This window comes from Tauraco erythrolophus, chromosome 21 (assembly GCF_009769465.1).
Source record: "Tauraco erythrolophus isolate bTauEry1 chromosome 21, bTauEry1.pri, whole genome shotgun sequence".
Taxonomy (NCBI): domain Eukaryota; kingdom Metazoa; phylum Chordata; class Aves; order Musophagiformes; family Musophagidae; genus Tauraco; species Tauraco erythrolophus.
Window position 1 is genome coordinate 6,380,472 of NC_141485.1, and position 19,437 is coordinate 6,399,908.

Consider the following 19,437-nt stretch of genomic DNA (forward strand, 5'->3'; position numbering starts at 1 on the left):
GCACCCTGCATGGCAGCAGATGGACAGACAGGGGGACAGATGGTCTGCAGATGGTCCAGATGGCCTACAGATGCCATCAGGGTTGCCCAGCTGAGACCCCAAGGACAACACTGGGAGAAGCTGGATTTTCCTAGAGCTGAGGTTTGGCTGATGTGATAGACAACCAAGATAAACCTGCAGGAAAGCCAACCTCACCTGGTCCTACACTGGGACCACCCTCTTTTCTAAACAGAAAAGAGGAGAGAAGAGGAGTCCTCATCTCTCACTCTTCCCTGTGCTAATCCAGCCATTTTCTCCAAGTTGCCCTCATTTCACAGATTAACACAACACAGCATGAGCCGTCCAGCTCCAGCATTAATTCTCTTGAACCAGCCTCTGGTTAGCAGGAAAGCAGGATTGATTGCCTTGGCCCGCCTGAGCCCCATCTCCTGTTTCCAGCAGCTGCCACTGTGAGAGATTTCAGGAAGAGGCCACCACGGGTCTCCTTCCAATGTACAAGGGTGTGGGGTCTGGCTGCCGAGCGAAAAGCCCTCCCGGAGCACAGTGTAATGAGCCATTCCCGGGGCAGGTGATCCCAACACAGCACAGAAGGAATCGCAAATCAGGGCTGAAATGTCACATTTGCTTCTCTACCCATTCAAAATGCTGCTTTCTGAAGATTTCCCCTCCTCTCCTCGGCCAGGAGAGCTGTTGTAATCCAATGATGGAAAAAGAAACTCGATCGTGTCGGGGGATCAATCAAGTCCATGTTAGCAGAGCTGCCAAAAATGCTGAGACGGGGATTACCCACACCTATCTGATCCGGGGTTTGTTTGGATGCAGTGAGCACGCAGCCAGCCGCCGGGAAACGCTCCCACATCATCCCCAAGTACCGAAATTCTCAGGCACATCACACCAAGCCTGCAGCGTTGATAGTGGTGTTACCCTCTCACCAGGAAGCCTCCTGGACCCCCCCGCAGCACCCAAAAGAAATCAATCCGTTCCTGCACATACAATAAGAGCTTGCAATCCAATAACCGCTATCTAAAACCAGGTTCACTTCCAAGCCCTGGGTTGATTATTATTGCATTAGCTATGGAGGAACATATTGTTACCTCTCAATGAATGCTAAACTCCACTTCAAAGAGACTGAATTTCGGCAGTGGAAGGTTATACAAATGCTTTGACAATTGCTTTTTGGACCCTTCAGAGCAGATAGGTGCTAGAATAAAACCCAAGGTCTTATTGATAGAGGCACTAGTAAAAACAGGCGTAAATGATTCCTCAACACAGCTGTTTTCCAGAGTAGGTTATTCGAGGGAAGTAATTTAAGACATCTTTGAGAGAGAGAAATATTCGATTAACTCTTTAAACCAGCTGCTGTGGAATGATGTGAACGTCACAAAAAAGATCATTTAAATGAACAAATGACAGCTGACTCCAACAAAAAAAAAAGCCTTTTTCATGCCATTTATACCACTGCAGGAGCCTGGACGGGAGGAGAGCAGGGATAGCAATGGGTTCGGATAGATGGTGGAAAGGGAAGAGCTAGACATGGCAACACGCACCACCAGCACTATCCTAAGCACACCAAGTAAGGCTTATCCTGAGTTAACAACAGCCTGTTCCACACCAAGGATGACGCCTCTTTCTACGCTTGGTACCTTCTCAACGGTTAAAAGAGGCTTCTAGCAAAGGAGCAAAACAAACAAATCCCACAGCACCAAACTCATTTTCTTACTTAAGACAGAGCAACAGGAATGGAATAAAAATAAAGGTTTCCATAGCTTCTAACAGCTTGCCAAGAAGGCCAGCATCGCACAAGTAATTAATATGGACAACATGAATTTCAATTCTTTCATTTGCAAATCCAGCATCACAGTTAATCTCAAACATGGACGAAGTCCATTAATAAAGTAGATTCATGTAATGGGATTCAAAGCAATGGCAAATCAATACATAACCCACTTGTATGCTAGAATAATCTATGCTTTGCATAATAATCACAGTAACTGTAATGCTGTGTATTTATATGGAGACATATTCAAGACCAGCCCAGGCCACCTAACAAGCTTGGCGAGGTCTGTTTCTCCTGCAGTGGGATGCAGCCAGTGCCGGGAATGAACGGCCACTGAAGACCTACCCAGCAAGAAAACCTGATAAACCTGTGCACAAAGCAGCTGCAGCAGGGAGGATGCTATTTAACACAGAGGGCTGGCACTCCTAATTCAAAAAAATACATGGAAAATGCTATATTATGTCCCATCATGTCTTTGTAATTCCGATAAAAAAAGGCTACCATCGCTGAACGGAGATGCACACCCATAGTTACCATCCAACGTGTTCCCAAAAGCCACGCGAGGGGCAGGGGTTGTCTGAGGAGCGCGAGGAAGGGATAAACTCCTCAGCGTTCCCATTGCAGGAATTACAGTTGGAGCCGGCGGCTTGTTTCTCTCCAGACGCCGACAGCCGGTGGCTCAGAAGCAGTGTCATTAAGCACCCACTGCACGTGCTTTTGCACAACGATACCCACTGCACCGAGGCGGCGAGTTATCCCTCCAATTATGGGATGGTAACAGACACGCTCTGGAACCAGCCACATCTGCTCTGACCTAGGGAGAAGTAGGGGTACCACCCACCTCTCCAATTAACTCCTAATCAAGTCTGTGACATGCCTTTTTTGCAGGAGCTGTGCCTAAAAGTGATGTCACAGCAATATGTAGCATGAGAGCTAAGGCTTAGCATCCAGCCTTAGCTGGAGAGTCTTCTCCTAAATAAACTGGAGAAATGAGTCTGAGCAAGTCAAACCCACGTCCCCAGACTCACATGCTGCTGCCTTCTGCCTTTTAATGTCCACGTCTGCAAACACCTGTAGTTGGGAGGCCACGGTTCTGCTCTCCTCCTTCTCCTTCGGGATGTCTTATCTCATGCTTGCCAAGTCAGAAAACCACTTAAATACCTGATTAACTACAAGCACATGTTTAAGCCCCACTGAAGCCAAAGGCCTTTGATTAGCAGAGCACTTAATACAGGTTTTCGCTACGCAAAACTTCTCTGCCGCTGCCCTTCACTCCCCGGTCCCTTCGCGGCAGCACAGGGTACGAGGCCACACCACGAACATCAGCTCACCAGAGTGAAACACAGCTTCAGCCATCAGTGGAAGAGCGTTTTGCACAAAATCAGGCAACGGGATCCCAGGAGATGTAGGCAATTTGCAGGCTGGGCTGGTCCGAGCTTACTTTCCAGTAAGTGCTATTAAGATCCTCCTCTTCATTTCACCACACATCGATGCAGAAGGGCTTGAGGGTGGTGGCTGCGAGGGATGCGACAGATTAACCCAGACACGGCCAGAGACGCCCGCACTTGGCCAAGGAGAGAAATTCATCCAGGTTTCATTAGTGGTGCTGAACACAGGAAAATAAACAGCCTCTCCGCTCTACTCCGTGCCTCTCGCCCTGTTTGCAGGCTCCGGGTTGTCTACAAGGGGGAAGAGGTGCTCTCTGCATCCCCAAACCCACAGCAGCATCCCCAAGCCAGGCAGGCCGGGGGTGGCAAGGAGAAGGAAGCACATCCCTCTTGCCCACCCGGCAGCTGCCTCCAGCTCGGACAGGCAGCCATATGTCTTGTTCAGCAACAAGGGCTGTCAGAGTTGACCCCATCCCCCGATTAAAAATGAGAATATTTCTGCTTTGTTTGACAGCCAGGGCCATTAAGCTGCTCTTGTCGATGTTTCATTTCCCAGGGAAGACGCCGGTAGCGTGCGCCGAACGAACTCGGGATGACCTAGACAGAAAACATACCTTCGGCCGGGAAGCTTCTGCGAAGGAAATTCTGCATGTGATGGATTCGTGGTGGTGTGGCGCCCGGCAGACGATAGCGCGCCGTCAGCCGATGCGTGTGCGTGACAACAGCCACACCTTAAGCCTGAAGCTCACTTTGCAGGAGACAGCTTCATCCAAAACCTGCTGCTTCCGCTGCTGAGTCACGCCGCAGCTCGTGCACTCCCAGCTGATGCAACGCACGTTCCAGCACAGGCTTCTGCTTCTTGTCACTCCCAACATCATTTCCTTCCATCAGCAGCTTCTACCCAACTTCCATTGTTGGGGTCCAAGATGAGGACCAGAAGGACCACCAGCCAGTCTCAGGAACAAGGCAGGAGGTAGATCTAGAAGAGGTTTGTGCTGGAGATCGCCGTTTCTGTGTCAGCTTCTATTCTGTGTTTTCACACCCATGGGAGCACAGCTGAGCTCCATGCCCTGGTGCTCGGAATAAAAGCCTGGACTTGCACAGTTGCTTCTCACAACTGTAGCATGGTCAAGAGGCCAAGACACATGAAGAAAGCAGGACCAGCAGTGAGCTGTGGCTACGGTGCTATGCTGAGCTGCACCAAGTAAGGTCTGTAGTGCCTTGCCCACCATTGTGCCTCGCCCACCATTGTGCCTCGCCCACTACTGTGCCTCCTCCTCCTCCTCCTCTGCCTGGGGCTGATCCGCATCTCCCAAACACCTGGCTCCACACTAATGGGTTCCCTCCTTAGGAAGGTAGAGCCTTTGCACCAGCAAAGCATCACTGTTTGCCCAGAACAGGCATCGCTGACTCAACCATTAGATATCTCATCCGGAACCAGCCAAAGCTGGAGTTCCCACCAAGGGATGGAGGTGTCCAACAGGCTCCAAGAGTTTCCTTCTTGCAGAACAACAGTGAGGGACAAAAGGATGAAAGGACAGCTGGTGCTTCACTTTGTGATTTTTGGCACTGGTTTTCTTTCAGATAGAAGAGTCTGCACTTCCAACGATGATGCTGACATAAACCTCCATGAGATGGTTCTGGGGTGAAGGCTTGTAGCATCCAGCATGTCAGCTGGTCAGGGCAACCCTCGGGTCCTTCGTCAGATCAGCCCTTCCATCCCATCTCTAATAGCTTTAGGTTGTTATCAGTACATGCTGTTGGCTTCTCCTTCATTTACCCTACTGCAGATCCTTCCTCCTCCTGTAATTTCTGGCATCCGTTTGAATTTCACCTCCCAGACCTGGCTGCTGACCCCCAACACCGCTGCCCACACCAGCGAGGTCCAACACACACCAGCCCCTAGGGCAGGTGTTCCCCATGGATCACGCTGGGTTTTGCTTGTTGACTAGAAGGAGACAATTTCTGGAGCGGATCTTGTGCCTGGGAAACTTGCCTAAGAGTTCTGCTCACATAGTCTGCAGGGACAGCCAAAATCTCGCCTTGCACAAACCTTGGAGGAACATCAGCAAAGCACCCAGCAAGAAAAGCCTCTGTCTCCATGGCCTGGGTTATTTCTCTATTTCTTTACAATGTGACACAACCCCAGGAAGCGACTCCAGCCAGAAGCAGAGGCCAGAAATGCCGGCAGTAACAGAGTACCCTGCTAATCCCCCTTCCTCCTCTGTAGGTGGTTGAGCCGTCCTGGGAAAACTAAACTAGACCCCATGAAATGCTATGGATGAAGAACATTTCCACAGGTGCTAGAAAAAGCCTTTGGCTTGAAACTCCCACCACAGCTCTACAAGCCAGGAACATTTATCTTCCAACTTCAAAATAGCCAACACTAATATTTTTGACCACCGGTTTCTCCTGAAGTTAGCAGAGAAAGAAGAACCCTAGAAGCCTTCAGGATGCGGGACTAACTTCTTAATATTGTTTTCCAGATACAACTGCAGGGCTGAATAATTGTTGAAACCTGATGCAAGACGATGAGCTGAGCAAGAGCAATGCCCAGATGAGCTCACTGCGCAGCCCTGTCCGCCGGCGAGCTGAGCTTTCTCTTCCCTGCTATAGCCCCACTGAGACATCCACAACCCTCGGCTGAAATTCCTCAACTGGCCATGAAACAGCTGATTTCAATATCCAGACAGCACTGAGATGTGACTAATACAGTCATCGGGCTGCTCTCCAACTGTAGAAGCAACTGGCCCATGGTGAACCAGACACCTACAGCCTCACACACAAGAGATGTGGGTAAACCACGGCATTCACAACAGGCTGGGGTGGCATTTAACACAGAATAACACCAAATGAATCTTGGGACTTTCTTACCCCCGCAAGAAATGCCAAGGAATCATGCTTGAAGGAAAGACTCCTTTTGCAAGACATTAAACAAGAAGAAAACAAGACTTGTTTCTTTCTGAAGATGCCACAGGCTGATCCAAAATCACCACTGACAAGTAGAAAAGGTTGAGAAAACCTGCTTTTGAGAGCCAGCAGACCAACAAGCAGTCTACTCTGCTCTTGTGAGATCCCCCAGTGCAGTACAGTGTTCAGCTCTAGGTCCCCCAACGTAAGAAGGACATGGAGCTGTTGGAGCAGGTCCAGAGGAGGCCACAAAGATGAACCGAGAGCTGGAGCACCTCTGCTATGGAGACAGGCTGAGAGAGTTGGGATTGTTCAGCCTGGAAAAGAGAAGGCTCCGGGGAGACCTTCTTGCAGCCTTCCAGTACCTAAAAGGGGCTGCAAGAAAGCTGGAGAGGGACTTTTTACAAGGACAGGTAGTGATAGGACACGGGGCAATGGCTTTAAATTGAAAGACAAGAGATTTAGATGAGATATAAGGAGGAAATTTTTTACAGTGAGGGTGGTGAGGCACTGGAACAGGTCACCCAGAGAAGTTGTGGCTGCCCCATCCCTGAAAGTGTTCAAGGCCAGGTTGGATGAGGCTTTGGGCAACCTGGTGTAGTGGAGGGTGTCCCTGCCCATGGCAGGGGGGTTGCAACTAGATGGTCTTTGAGGTCCCTTCCAACTCTAAACATTCTATGATTCTATGATACGCCGGCTGCCAAAGTTTTAAGGAAAGTCACTGACGAAAACACCACCAGAAAAGACCCAAGTGCCAACACAGCTTTCGGGGGAGTCTGGCTCTCTCACAAGGACAAAGAAAACATCTTCATTTCAGTTAATTCACCCAGTCCAGCTCAACGCCTAACTTCAACGAGTCAAGGAACAAACAAGGAGCACAACGGAGAAACGCGCGTTTTCCGATCTGCAAGTAAAGCCGCAACCTGAGAGGCCGAGATCACTCGTTATGGTGACCAGAAGTGTAATTCGTTATGAACAATTAATACCCCAGTTAATGAATCAGCTAGTTTTAAATGTAAAATATGTTTGGAGACATTTACTTTGTCTGCCCTACGTATCCAACATACTTCAAGTTTATTAACTGACCCAATAACATTTTAACACTGGCTTTAGACATTTGTAACTCTCGTTTTCATCTCCATGTAACTTGAGTCAGAAATACAAAAAAATAAATCAATCGTGGAAACCCAAAATTCACCATTTCCCACTAGAATGAAAACATACAAAAATTAATCACCCAGCTGTACAGCTGCCTAAATAAATGCCCACAAATACACCAGGCTCCTTGCTCAGAAAAGGAAGTATCCGATTACACCAAGCAGAAGCAGCTTTTTACAACCAAACAGGAAAAGATCCTCTCTCTTACAAAATGATCAAAAAAAACCTCCTACCCACAAAATCAGACTGCTTACATCAAGATTCCTCGCTTGCTGCAGTCACCACCATGGATGGTAGGTCATTCGCACTCGCATCCCAAATTGTTTCACACTTTCCACCTTCACCCAGGAAGGCCACAGCAGCTATCAGGAGTGAGGATTTAATCCTGGAGCGGGGAGAGCTGTATCCAAATAGATGGGATACATGGAGATATATGAAGCAACACCAGAATGAACAAAAGCTTTGTTAGCTCTGTCTACGGGCCACCATGTTTCAACAGGGACCTTCAGAGAAGGGACCATCAAGGACAGGTTGTCTGGACAGGTTTGAGTCCTTCTTCTGCAGAGATTTGTGCTTTGCTATCCTGATTTCGGTGAGCTCAGGCTGGCCCAGAGCCTGTGCCTTGTTCAACACAAGCAAAACCCACGGTAGATGCTGCAGCGGGTACGACACATCCCCTGTGTGCAGGAGTTGGGGCTCTGCCCCAATGTGCTCTTTCATTTTTGAGGGTTTTTCATTTTGGGGGTTTCAGTCAACCTCCTGACTTCCACTTCCTGCTGGAGGTGGGGAGGTCCCCAAACCATGGTCAAAGCGATGGTGGTGGTTCCCACCACAAGCACCGCGGTGGTGGGACCAGCTCTGCTGGCAAGGTGGGAACAGGTGTCCTGGCAAAACCCCTCAGCACATCGCCGGCTAAAATAACCATTTCCCACCGTAGACTGCAAAAGGCTGAGGGCACATCTGCTCTCCTTCCTCAGCAGATTTTGCTTTCCCCTGCTGGGATTTAACTGTTGTGCCAAGATCTGCCTGGCCTTGGGGAGGATGGGGGCGAAGGAACAGCTCTGCAGAACGAGATAGTAATTAATCGCTCGCCGGCAACCAGCCGTCCCCCGAGCGGGCTCAGTTTAAGCATCCCCAGAGAAGGAGAAAGAGGAAGAGTCAGCTCCAGGAGCGTTTCCCAGCATAGTACCTGGCCACGAGACCAGGGGCTCCCAGGCACAGATGTGCTTAACGCCCCGTGCCCTTTGGTCACGCAAACACGGGGAATCTCTGCATTTGCACACAACAGAGACATGAAGGTACAGGAACCACTAAAGGCATCATTGTTGGGTTTTAATATCACGTTTTCTGAGCTCACCACGCTTCGAAGGGGGAGAAAGGGACAGCTGGGGCACTCACTCCCTCAGCGTGTTTTACACGCTGAGCTTTACAGAATGGTGCTGTAGCTGGAGGTCCCGTCCCCAGTGGGTGCCACAGCGTCCCCCTGGCTGGGTGAAGGCAAGGACCAGTGCTTGCCCCGTGCCCCTCAGCTCAGCCGAGCCACTCCGCACCCCACAGCCCATGCTGGTGTCTCACCTTTTCCCATCCGGTGTACTTCTGCTTTCCCAGCTAGCACCCATCTTCTGTAGCTAAACATAAAGCAAGGAGCCGAGAAACCCAGCACACGCGTCCCCATCCTCCAAAAAAATTCACCTGCAGGTCCTGCTCCGAGCGCAGGTTGGGTGGTTGGGCTCTTCTTTAATTCATTAACGTTCATTTCGACACAATTGCTATTAGAAGTGTAGGGACAGTGCCTTAGAAACAATCTCTTGTGCAACACAAGAATGCAATCCACCGCCCGCCGCGAGCGCACCCGCAAACGTTGCAAAACCGCACGGGGACGGGCAGGCGGAGCAGCGCTGGTGGGAAGCAGGAGCAGGTCTGCAGTGAAGCAGCCCTGGAAATGCCACTGCTGTTTCCCAGAAACCAACCTTGAAGGCAAAGGGGACGTTAAAGGGCTGAAAGTGCGGTGCCTGTGGAGAGCAGACCTCAAGGAAACCCTCCATGGGCCAACGCGCAGGTTGTTGGAACCCCGGCAAAACCCAGAAACATCTCATAAAGAAATTCCTCCACCAATATCAAACCTGAATTCTGCTCCGTAACGGCCAGAGAACCAGACCTCTAGGAAGATTATAATTATTATATATATATTACATTATGATAATTATAATATAATCTTCCTAGTTGTGGGTGCCCCATCCCTGGAAGTGTTCAAGGCCAGGTTGGGTGAGGCTTTGGGCAACCTGGTGTAGTGGAAGGTGTCCCTGCCCATGGCTGGGGGTTGGAACTAGATGATCTTGAAGGTCCCTTCCAACCCAAACCATTCTACGGTTCTATGATAATACAAAGAGGCCCTAAGGAATCAGATACCCATTGAGATATCCAAAGGCATGAGGAAGGAGGCATCTCCCTCCCATCGGCTCTGGTGCGTCTGAGGATCATCCTGGAGCTGGCGACGCTGCGTGCTCAAACCCTCGCACAAAGAAAGCGTCGCTGACTTTGAAAGAAACAAAGCCTGAAAGGTAAAAATTCTTGAAAAGATCTGAGAAAGCTGGCAAGCTCGAAGCAGCTCCTGCTTGCAAAGTAGCAAGGGCAGAGCCAGGAGTAATTGGAGCTAAAACCTTCTGCTTGGGGTGGAACGGAAAGGACAATTTGCTTTTGCTTTTAGAGGCAAGATTAAATTTACCATTCAGTGGTCTTTTGTCCAAAATTTGGAGGAGGAGAAGGCTGAGATACACAAAAGAGAGAAAGGGAACTAGACATTAAATCACATTAGGCTTTTGGCTGGGACCCACAGAATTTAAATGCTAAAAAAATCCCGTATCCCTTTGTATGAGAATGAAATGAATATTAATATATAACCATCTCCCTTATCTAAGAGGAGGCCACAGTCACCAACCCCCCCATCACCTGGAATATTATTATTGATGTAAAGCAATCAAGAATCTAGAATATACTGAATTTCAAGCGCGCTCCCCTGCGTCCCTGCCCGCCGAGACCCGTTGCACACCCAGGCACACCAGCACCGGAGTCTGCCAGGAGGTCCCTCCCCGCGCAGCCATCACACCCACACGCTGGCAAGAGAGAGGAGACATCCTCAGACACAAGGTTTTCACATTTTGAAGCAAGATAAAAAGGAAAAGGGGAAAAAAAAAAAAAAAAAAGGAGCATGCCAGCCTGTCTGAGGGCTGAAGCCCCAGAGCTGCCTGCATTTCACATCAGATGTGAAAGCAGCAGCAGCCTGGAGGGGAAAAAGGAGGAAAAAATAAAAAGACACATTCCTGCTATTATATAAACAGATAAAGTGCTGAATAGGGGCTGGCTTGCCAACTGCAAACCTCTCCCAGTGTAGAGATAGCTGGCTCTGGCGAGGGCACAGGCAAGAGCTCTGTCTCCGATCGCCCACCGCCCTGGGCAGCAGCAGAGCCTAGCCCAGCCCAGCGGAAGGAACCCAAGGTCTGACCCAGCAGTTTCATTTCTGACCCTTTTGGACAAGGCAGCTCCCTACTCCATCATCTTCCAGACCCTGAGCTATGGCACGTGTGGGAGCCACCACCTCCCTGGGCATGCAGCCCTCAGAGCCAGCAGAGCTTCCAGCAGCTGGGGTGGGGGAAAAGCTGAACCGGGGACCCTTGGAAAACAGGCCATGGAAGGAGCTAGTCCAGGACATGCTCCTCAGATGCAAGCGGACACATGAACACGGATCTCACCCCTGCTCGAGCTCTCTGAGTGCTGTCCCTGGCTGGGTGCACCGTGTGTGTTGCCTGAACGTATCCACTAGCAACGCTGATTCCTTATGCCTGTGATTCCCCAGTCCCAGGGGGAACATCCCTGCGTGCAGAGAAAACCCGCCCTGCTCCGCGCCGGCGGCAGGGTGAGCGTCACTGCCGCACACCGGGGCTCCAGGGATGCCAAGCACCTTCCACCTCTGCCCTCCCCGGCACTGCCCCACCTTCCCGCCCTCCCTCACCTCAGCATCCCCCAAAGACACGTTTCCAGCCACCTTCCAGGGGTTTAATTAAAACCAGGCTGCTCGGATGCCAAGCGGACATGAGACGCATCCACCTGCGAATCCCACAGGAGATGCAAAAAGAGCAGAAGGAGACAGGATGGGAAGCAAGTAGAGAAAAGATGCTGCAACAGAGCAGCTTTCAGCAGGGCAGGGTTAGCACCTGTTAGAGGGCAGGGCTTTCAGCACAGCAAGGAGACCCAGACACCCATTTGGGGCAGAAAACACCCCACTGCTGCCAGGCATGGTCATTTGCTGTCAACGCCTCCAGCAGCCTAAGGGTTAAAAATGACTGCAGGGAGTGCTGGTGGTTTCATCAGCAACCCAAACCAAAGGAAATGAGCTCTAATCCCAAAGCAGCCCTGCGTGGAGGAGTTACCCAATTTCCACCGTGCAATGCCCGGTGCTGCAGGCACAGTGGACATCTGGCCTCGGCCCCCTGCTCCCCAGCCCTGGGGACTCCCCCTTGCAAAAAACCAACCCTGGTGCTGCAAATCTCTTCCTCCCTGCCCTCCCACCAGCAGCTCACAGGCTGCAGGGAGCCGAGAAACTCCAGCCCTGGTCACCTCTGAGGCTCTTAGCGCTTGGGAGGAGGGATCCAGCCTTCGCTTGCGTGGCAGAAACGATGCTGAAGGTCCTCCAGCATCCCAGGATGGTCTCCACGGGGATGATGCCCCATGGCTGGTGGGCAGGGAGCAAGCACAGAGTGGCATGGTCTGGCTACGAGGCACCCGCCGGCTGCGGCGAAGCTGCGTCACGTCGGGCAGCCCGCAGTGCTGCCCAAGGTCTGCTCCAGGTGCCAACCCACATGGCCAACCGCGGGGCCAAGGAGGAAGGTTCCTGCAGTTTCGGCAGGGGCAAGGCTGGAGCGCAGGCTGCCAGGCTGGTGCAAAGCCGGGGTTCGGCATCCTTCTGGGAGAGAGTTTGAATCTGAGACAAGGTGGCACCGAAAAACATTCCCTTCATCCTGATGAGCTGCCGGAGCCGCCGCAATCATCGCAAACCTGCCTGACAATGAGCCCACCGTGATGGGGAGCTGCTACGCAACAGCGTCGCTGCCTCTTCAGTGTAGCTGGAGGAAATAAATAACCCCGAAAGCACCCGCAGCCCACAGCGGGTACCGTCAAGGTGCACGTTGCGTAACACAGACCAGGCTGATATTGGGCCATGAAAGAGCTCAGGAGCTTTTACTGATGACCCAAAGTTACGCCAAGGGGCCAAACCACCTTCGCAAGTGACTGATTTTCAAGATCCCACCAGGTGTGACGCTGCCCAGCTGCTCTGAGCCCAGGGAAACCTCTTCCTCCCCATTTCAGCATCTCCCAGCACCCATGAGACGCCAGAGATGACTTCCCAGGAAGGTCTGGAAACATCTGCACTTCCCTTTTTGAGATCTCCAGAAGCCATGCTCCCTCTCCCCAGGAAGGGTTCCAGCGTTTGGATGTCTCATTGCTCCCCCCGGGCTGCCCCAGCCCTCGGCCAAGGCTCGCTGCCCTCCCAGCCCTGCTCCAAACTCTCCCCAGCAGCTCCTGCCTCCCCGGACAGCGCAAAATCCCAAGCACTGGGAGAAGAAAACAGGGACACAGGGAGGAAGGGCTCGGTGTGATATAAATCACAGGGACAACCGAGGTAAGTCGGCTGCCATTTAATGCCCTCACCAATGTTAATTAAGCAGGAGGACTGCCCCTAAGTATTGCTTTTTAATTTTATCACACAGCCCTTTGCTCGGGTGTAGCGGGGAGCGAGCCCAAAGTGAACTGTCTTCACATTAACCATTTTTTTTTAATTTTTTTTTTTATTATTCCCCCTGGCCAAGCCCCCTCTTACCAGGAAGATATTCATCATTTCATTAGGAAAGCATCCCTGTGCCACGCGGTCCCCACGGCACCAGGCAGCTGCTCAGAAGCAGCAGGCGTTTGATCACCGATGCAGCAGGGCAGACGTCGGGACACGTTGCGCCTCGCTCCCCACAACCACTGCCTGCAAAACCCAGGGGTCAGCCTCGGACGGGGCAGGGGGACGCCTGCACCCACGGCAGGGACGTATTTGGGGGAGAGATCACGAGGGTCGCAGGCTGCCCACGGTGAAGAGGTGGCTGCTTGCACCGTGGGCGCGGGGTCTGCACGGCTCCGTGGGCTTCAGAGCACATTCGCCCCCAGTGCCTTCCTGCAAATTGGAGTTATGGTGGTGTCTGTGCCCATTTGGGCCCTGACCCCTCTCCCCTGCCCTCCACACCCTGCCACCGCCCAGGCAAGGCTGGCATGAGCAGAGAAGCCACCTTACAAGTCGTGAAGCTTTGCCTTACCTTGGACCTTGCCATTTGGCTTCTGGCCACCTTCAGCGCCCGGAGGTTTTATTACCATACTTTGCTCTCTTTTTCCTTTTTCCTTTTTTTTCATTTTTTAATTCCTGGCACTGCTGCACACCTCTTGTCCCACACAGGGGATGCCCAGAGCCGGCGGATGCCACCTCCTCCTCCTCCCCTCTCCCACCAGCCCAGCTCCGCCAGAGCAGCAGCAACAGCCCAACAAAAACTCCACGTCGAGCCATAACCAATGGCAAATTCTTCGAGTGAAACGTAATGTGCTGGGAAGCGCTTCACCATTTCACTTGGGAAAACGATCCGTTTGGCAGCGGAGAGGAGGAAAACATGCTTTGTTTTACAAATCCTCTCCCCAGCAGGAGAGACACTCCCAGAATTTAATACACTGACAGCGTTTGGCTGCTTTAACCACTGAAACTCAAGAATGCATCAAAAAAAAAAGGGGAAAAAAAAAAAGTGATACACTATATCATATTAAAGCCTATCCTGTTCTGCAAGCGGTGGCATCGGGCATGGCAATCCATCGGCACAGAGAAGCCACAAATCTCCCACTCATGGCAGCCGGCAGGGTCAGGGTACATGGTCCCAGGTTTCTCCAAGCGCGAGCCATCCCTAATTAATTCAGTTTTCACCCTCTCACAGGGTGAGGCCCTGCAGCAGCTCCTTGCAGGAAAGCAGAGAACATGCCAACAGGTCAGTCTAGGAAGTTGCTTTATAGCAGAGAAACAGAATTCAAAGTTTTTCAGCGCAAGGATTACTGCCATGAAAGGCGACCGGCTCCATCCAGGTGATTAGGAAGCTTCTCGCAAGCCCAGACTCCAGCCTCAATAAAATGTTAAGTATTTCAGTGTATTTCCACTTCTCCTCCAATGCACTTAACTGCCAAAAAAGTCTCCTACGGCGAGGAGGGCTTATGGGAAAACACACCTCATCCACAGCGGACAGCACTTTTTTTGGAGGAGATTTTCATTTTGCAGTGTGGGGTTTGGGCTCCAGGCAGTCGACAGTGTTACTGGAGCAGGAGGAAAGAGCAACCAGTATCTCCAGTTAAAGAACCTGTCGTTAAACTGGGCTGGCTGTGCCAAAGGAGCACATGCCCTTCCGAACGGCCGCTGCCAGCTCCTGCACGCACAATAACATAAGTGTTATTTTGAGGACAGGCAGCGGGATCAAATTGCCCCTGCACCGGAGCCCACTTCTGACCTCTCTGAGGAGCAGCTTCGAAGCAATAAGTCCATCTGCCGTTCGTGTTTTTTTACCTTTTTAAACTAAAAGAAGCCCGCTTCTTATCTTAGCACTTTTATAGCCTTTTGTGACCTCCAAGAGTTCTCGGATACACTAATTAAGCCTGTAAAGACAACAGCATCGCTCCCATTTCGGGGGAGCAGGACAGATAAATTGGGTGAAATGCAAAAGGTAGCGCAGGACATCGGTGCCAGCGGTGGGGCTGGGAGGGAATGACCTTTATAAATATGGTTTCTTTGCCCTGCCCTTATGCTGATTATCAAACACAGCTTCTGCAGGGGCCCTGGAAGGCGGCAGGTGAAGCCCCCCTGAACCTTGTCTAGCAGTGGGTGGGTTGGGCAAGACATCATGCCACGGAAAGCCAAAGAGCTGGTCAGCCTTGTGTCTGGCAACACGCTCGTCGCACTTATAAAAAAGGATGGAGCCCCTCCAAACCGCGGGGATGCTGTCACCTACACCCTCACTCGCACGCTGGGCCAGCTTCAAAGCTTGGTGAGGTCAGTGGAAAGGTTCCCAGTGACCTAAATGGCTGGGATTTTCAAAAAATAGAAAAAAAATAAACAAAACTGAGAGCTGGGCACCAGGTCACTAGGTTTGCTTGAAAACCCCAGTTTCACAGTAGTAGTGCAACACGTTACATTAGCAACTACACGGACCACCCAACGCCGCAGCCCCGCAGCACTGGATGCCATATCAACAGCTCACAAGAAGTCTCTGCCCCACTGTGCTCACTTGTCCATCCCTCTCTGCAAGGGGAACCTCATCCTTCCCCCCAAATCCGCATTTTCAGGCTGGGACGCGGCAGGAGCTCAGTTCTCAATGGCTCCCACTGCCTCACAGCCCCAGCTCCTCGGGAGCGAACCCAGCATCCCCTGCAGCCACCAAGGCATTCCCAAAATGCCACCTCCCAAATGCTGACCCGTGGAAAACCACAGCCATCAGGATTTGTTCAGTGGGGGCATCCCACGTTCGCTACCCGAAGGCAAGGAATAACACTGTCTCATTAAAAATGTGCTTCGAGTCTATTATAGTATCTAGGACAAAGTGTTCCCTATTTTGACACTCTAAGATATATTTTATCAGAGCAAGCTCTTCAGAAACACTCACTCACAAAGACTTATCTGACTGTAACAGGTTCCTCGCTTCCCCCAGCATTTTAAAATTAATTTCTAGTTTGTTTTTTTTCCCCCTTAGCCAGATGACGGGATGCCCCCATGGTCAGATGTGTCATTAGGGCAGTCGCTGTGACACGTCCCAGCTCACTCGTACTCTGCACAGCCAACCCGCGGGGAGGGAGAGGATGGTCCGGAGCATCGCTGAAAAAAAAAAGGTATCTGAAGCCCGAGAGAACTTGGGAACGACTCACAGTACTTCATAGGCACTGAGATTTTTTTTTTGGGGGGGTGTGCTTGATATAAACACCTTCTAAAAGTAGCACCTGCCTTTCTGCCAGCTCCAACGAGCTGCTGGTGCAACGATAAAGCTTTAGCGGGGCCAAGAGGGTGCAACATTTTGGCACAGATCCGCTGCCCGACTCACGGCCACTTCTGTCCCACGGGGTTTTCCCGGCCACGTGTTTGACCCATCGTGGCTGCACAGATCCCACACAGAGAGGACAGTGTCCCAAAGAGCTGTACCCCCGACTTCTGGGGAGGGGTCACGTTCATCTCAGAAAAAGCATCTTATCTCAAGGTTGAGAGTAAGTCATGAGAGTTTTCTATAAAGGAATGCAAACACATAGGAAAGTGTTTGGATTTCTCGGCTGGACTGCTCCAGGGATAGTCCTGGGTCACATAAAGTGGCCGGACAGAGGGACCCTGGCTGATGGGGTAGATGGCAGCGTGCCTCTCGGAGGGGCAAAGGGGTCAGGGATATGCCCCGAACAACACGTCCGCTTGCTCAAAAGTTAACAGGACTGGAAAATGGCGGGGGGGGGAAACACATAACAAAACCCAAAACAAAATCAAGAAGAAAACTGCAAGATTCTGGACCAGCTGTTTTCATGTGGATGGACTGACACGGAGCAGATTTACGGGGCAAGAAAGCAGCTCCCAATGCCCAGTGAAGATCTGAGCAACTCTTCCCCAGGTGGTAGAACTGGTTACGCCAAACAGCCAGGTGCCTTGCAGGCTCCTTGGGAGAAAAACCAAGCTTGAAGCCAGGTCTGTTTTCAGTTTGCACGGAAAACTTGCTGGTTTTCAAAGCCCTGTGTACCCCAGAGCCTTGAAAATACCCAGCGCTTTGGTCTTTTTATCACGGTCTGTCAGTAGAAAAGGTTAAATGCTAATTTGCTGGGTACAGAGCGGTGCTGCTCAGCTGCCTTTCTGTTTGCTCACAGCAACTTTCCGTAGCGTTGCTTCTCAGCTAATGCCCAGCTCAAACAGACTTTCAAGGGGAAAGGTCTCGGGCTCCGTACCATTAATTCCCCGCTCTCGCACAGCATCTCACACATTCGTTTCTACAAGCCCCAGTCAACATCAGCAAAACTCTGCCAAGTGATCGTGTGTTCAAAAAGAACAAGATAAAAAGCAAAGCTGCCAACTGTCGGTATTTCTGAGCCAGGAAGAGCTGATCCTCAAAAGCTTCCAGCTCAAATCGCCTCAGCGCTTTTACAGATCTGCTTTAAACTCGAAACTTTCAGAAAGTTGAGTGGGAACCTCCATGAGTGGGCTGTGCACACTGCAAAGCCCGGAGGTACCAGCACAAGCAACGAAGGGAAGGCGAAAAACGCACCCGGCAGGGTTCCTCACTGCAGACAACACGAAGCATCTCCCCAGGGTTATTTTCCCATCTCCAACACCATGACCACCCTGCAGCTCCTCAGCCACTTCCCCAAAACGCCGCCACGAACGTTAGACCTGCGAAAACCCAGCATGCCCCCTCTTTGCTCGCAGGTTTTCGAAACCAGGATGCGTTTCACTCCTACGCTATCTTCTTCCCCGCCACAAGCAGGCAGCCCCCCCAGGAGAAACCTGCCCGTCCTCACCTGCCGCAGGTGCCTCAGCAGCTCGGTGGCCTCCTCCTGCTTCCCCTGCTTCACCAGCACCAGCATGTCCTGGATCATGCAGATCCGCCGGTGGTAAGGGGGCAAGCTGCTGCCACCGCCCTTCCCAAACTTCTCGCCGGACTTCACCACGAGGGAGGCGAGGAAGTCTCCCCTTTCCCTGGGGGGTACTTTCTTGCGGTGGTGGTGGGCCGGGGGGCTCTCCCCAGCGCTGCCCGGCTGGCAGCCCTTGGTCTGTTTGGTGCCCATGGTGTGCGGCCCCGGCTCCTGCAGCCCCGGGGCTGCATGCAAGGGTGGGGAGGGGGGGCTTGGGGTGGAAGGCACGGAGGTGAGGGGGGACAAGGGGGTACACAAGAGGATGGAGTGGATGCACAAGGAATTTGGGAGCACACGGGGGAATGCACAAAGGGGTGGGGGAGATGCACAAGGGGTTTGGGGGTGCACAAGGGTTTAGGGGGATGCACAAAGGAATGCACAAGGGGTTGAGGGGATGCACGAGGGGGTCAGGAGGTGCACGAAGGAGTCAGGGGGTGCGGGATGAGGCTCGGCGCCCCTCGGCAGCCTAGCAGGGGGGCCGGTGCCCGGCGGCGGAGCTGCTCCGTTCCCGCAGGCGGAGGAGAGGACGGCTGCTCCCGGCGGAAAGGAACCGCGCGGCGGCCCCGCCGCCCGGCTCCATCGCTGCGAGGAGGCGAGAAGCCGGGATCCGAGCAGCTCCTTCTCCCGGCCCCGGGCGGTGGCAGCGGAGCGATGAGAGCGGCAGTGCTCAGCGCTGCAAAGCGGCGGCGGCTCCGCGCAGCCCCCGAGTCCCCCCCGCCTCCTCCCGCCGGCGCCGAGGGGGCTCCTCCGGGGCGGGGGGAGCGGCCACGACTTGGGGGCAACTGTTGCGCGGCGGGGGCGGCGGCGGGAGCTCCCCGGGGAGGTGGCGCGGCTCGGCTCGGCGCGGTTCGCCCGGCTGTGGGGTGCATGGAACGGGGAGAGCCGGGGGAGGGCCGGGGGCGGGCACCGGGCACCGAGGCAGGGCTTGCGGAGGAAGCTGAAGCCGGACGGGGCTCTTCCTTCCTCCGCCGCCTCATCTCGCCCCGCAGCGCTGGGGATTGCACCAGGGAGGGTAGGGGGGGGCGTACCGGGGGGGTTGCATCGAGGGGAGCCGCACCGGGCTTGTGGGGGGGCGTTGCACTGGGGGAGGGAGGCACCGCGGCTGGGCTGCAGGCAGCCCCTGGGAGGCAGCGTGGGGCATCCCCGCTGGTGGTTCCCGGGGAGGAGCGCGGAGGGGTTTCCCGTTGTATTCTCGCTCCGAAGGATGTACGGGCACATGGCCGTGCCCGTGCCCCGCAGCGATGTCCTCCGACCGGGGCAGGCCCCGCACGCAGCCCGCTCCGGCCCCTCGGGCGCTCCGCTGAGCCCGTCCTCGGGATCGGGCACCGGGCAGGGGGATCCTGCGGGTCTCCCAGCTCCGACGCCCGCTGCGGAGCCGCACCAACCCGCGGCTGCTCCTGCACCTCCCAGCCTCCTCCCTGTCACCACCCGCTTTGGTGCCCGTCTGGAAGCCACCGTTTGTGCCCTGCCAGCCGTGCACCAGCCAAA

At 53.1% G+C, this 19,437-nt stretch overlaps 1 protein-coding gene across 1 annotated transcript in view; it reads right to left on the reverse strand.

The window, feature by feature from the left end:
- Positions 1 to 18,102, reverse strand: part of LRRC75A (leucine rich repeat containing 75A) — a 79,091-nt gene extending 60,989 nt beyond the window's left edge. Inside the window, exon 1 of the mRNA XM_086624784.1 lies at positions 17,836 to 18,102. Within this exon, the coding sequence (XP_086480910.1) occupies positions 17,836 to 18,102 (267 nt within the window). The remainder of the gene's footprint in view (positions 1 to 17,835) is intronic.
- Between the last annotated feature and the right edge of the window lie 1,335 nt (positions 18,103 to 19,437).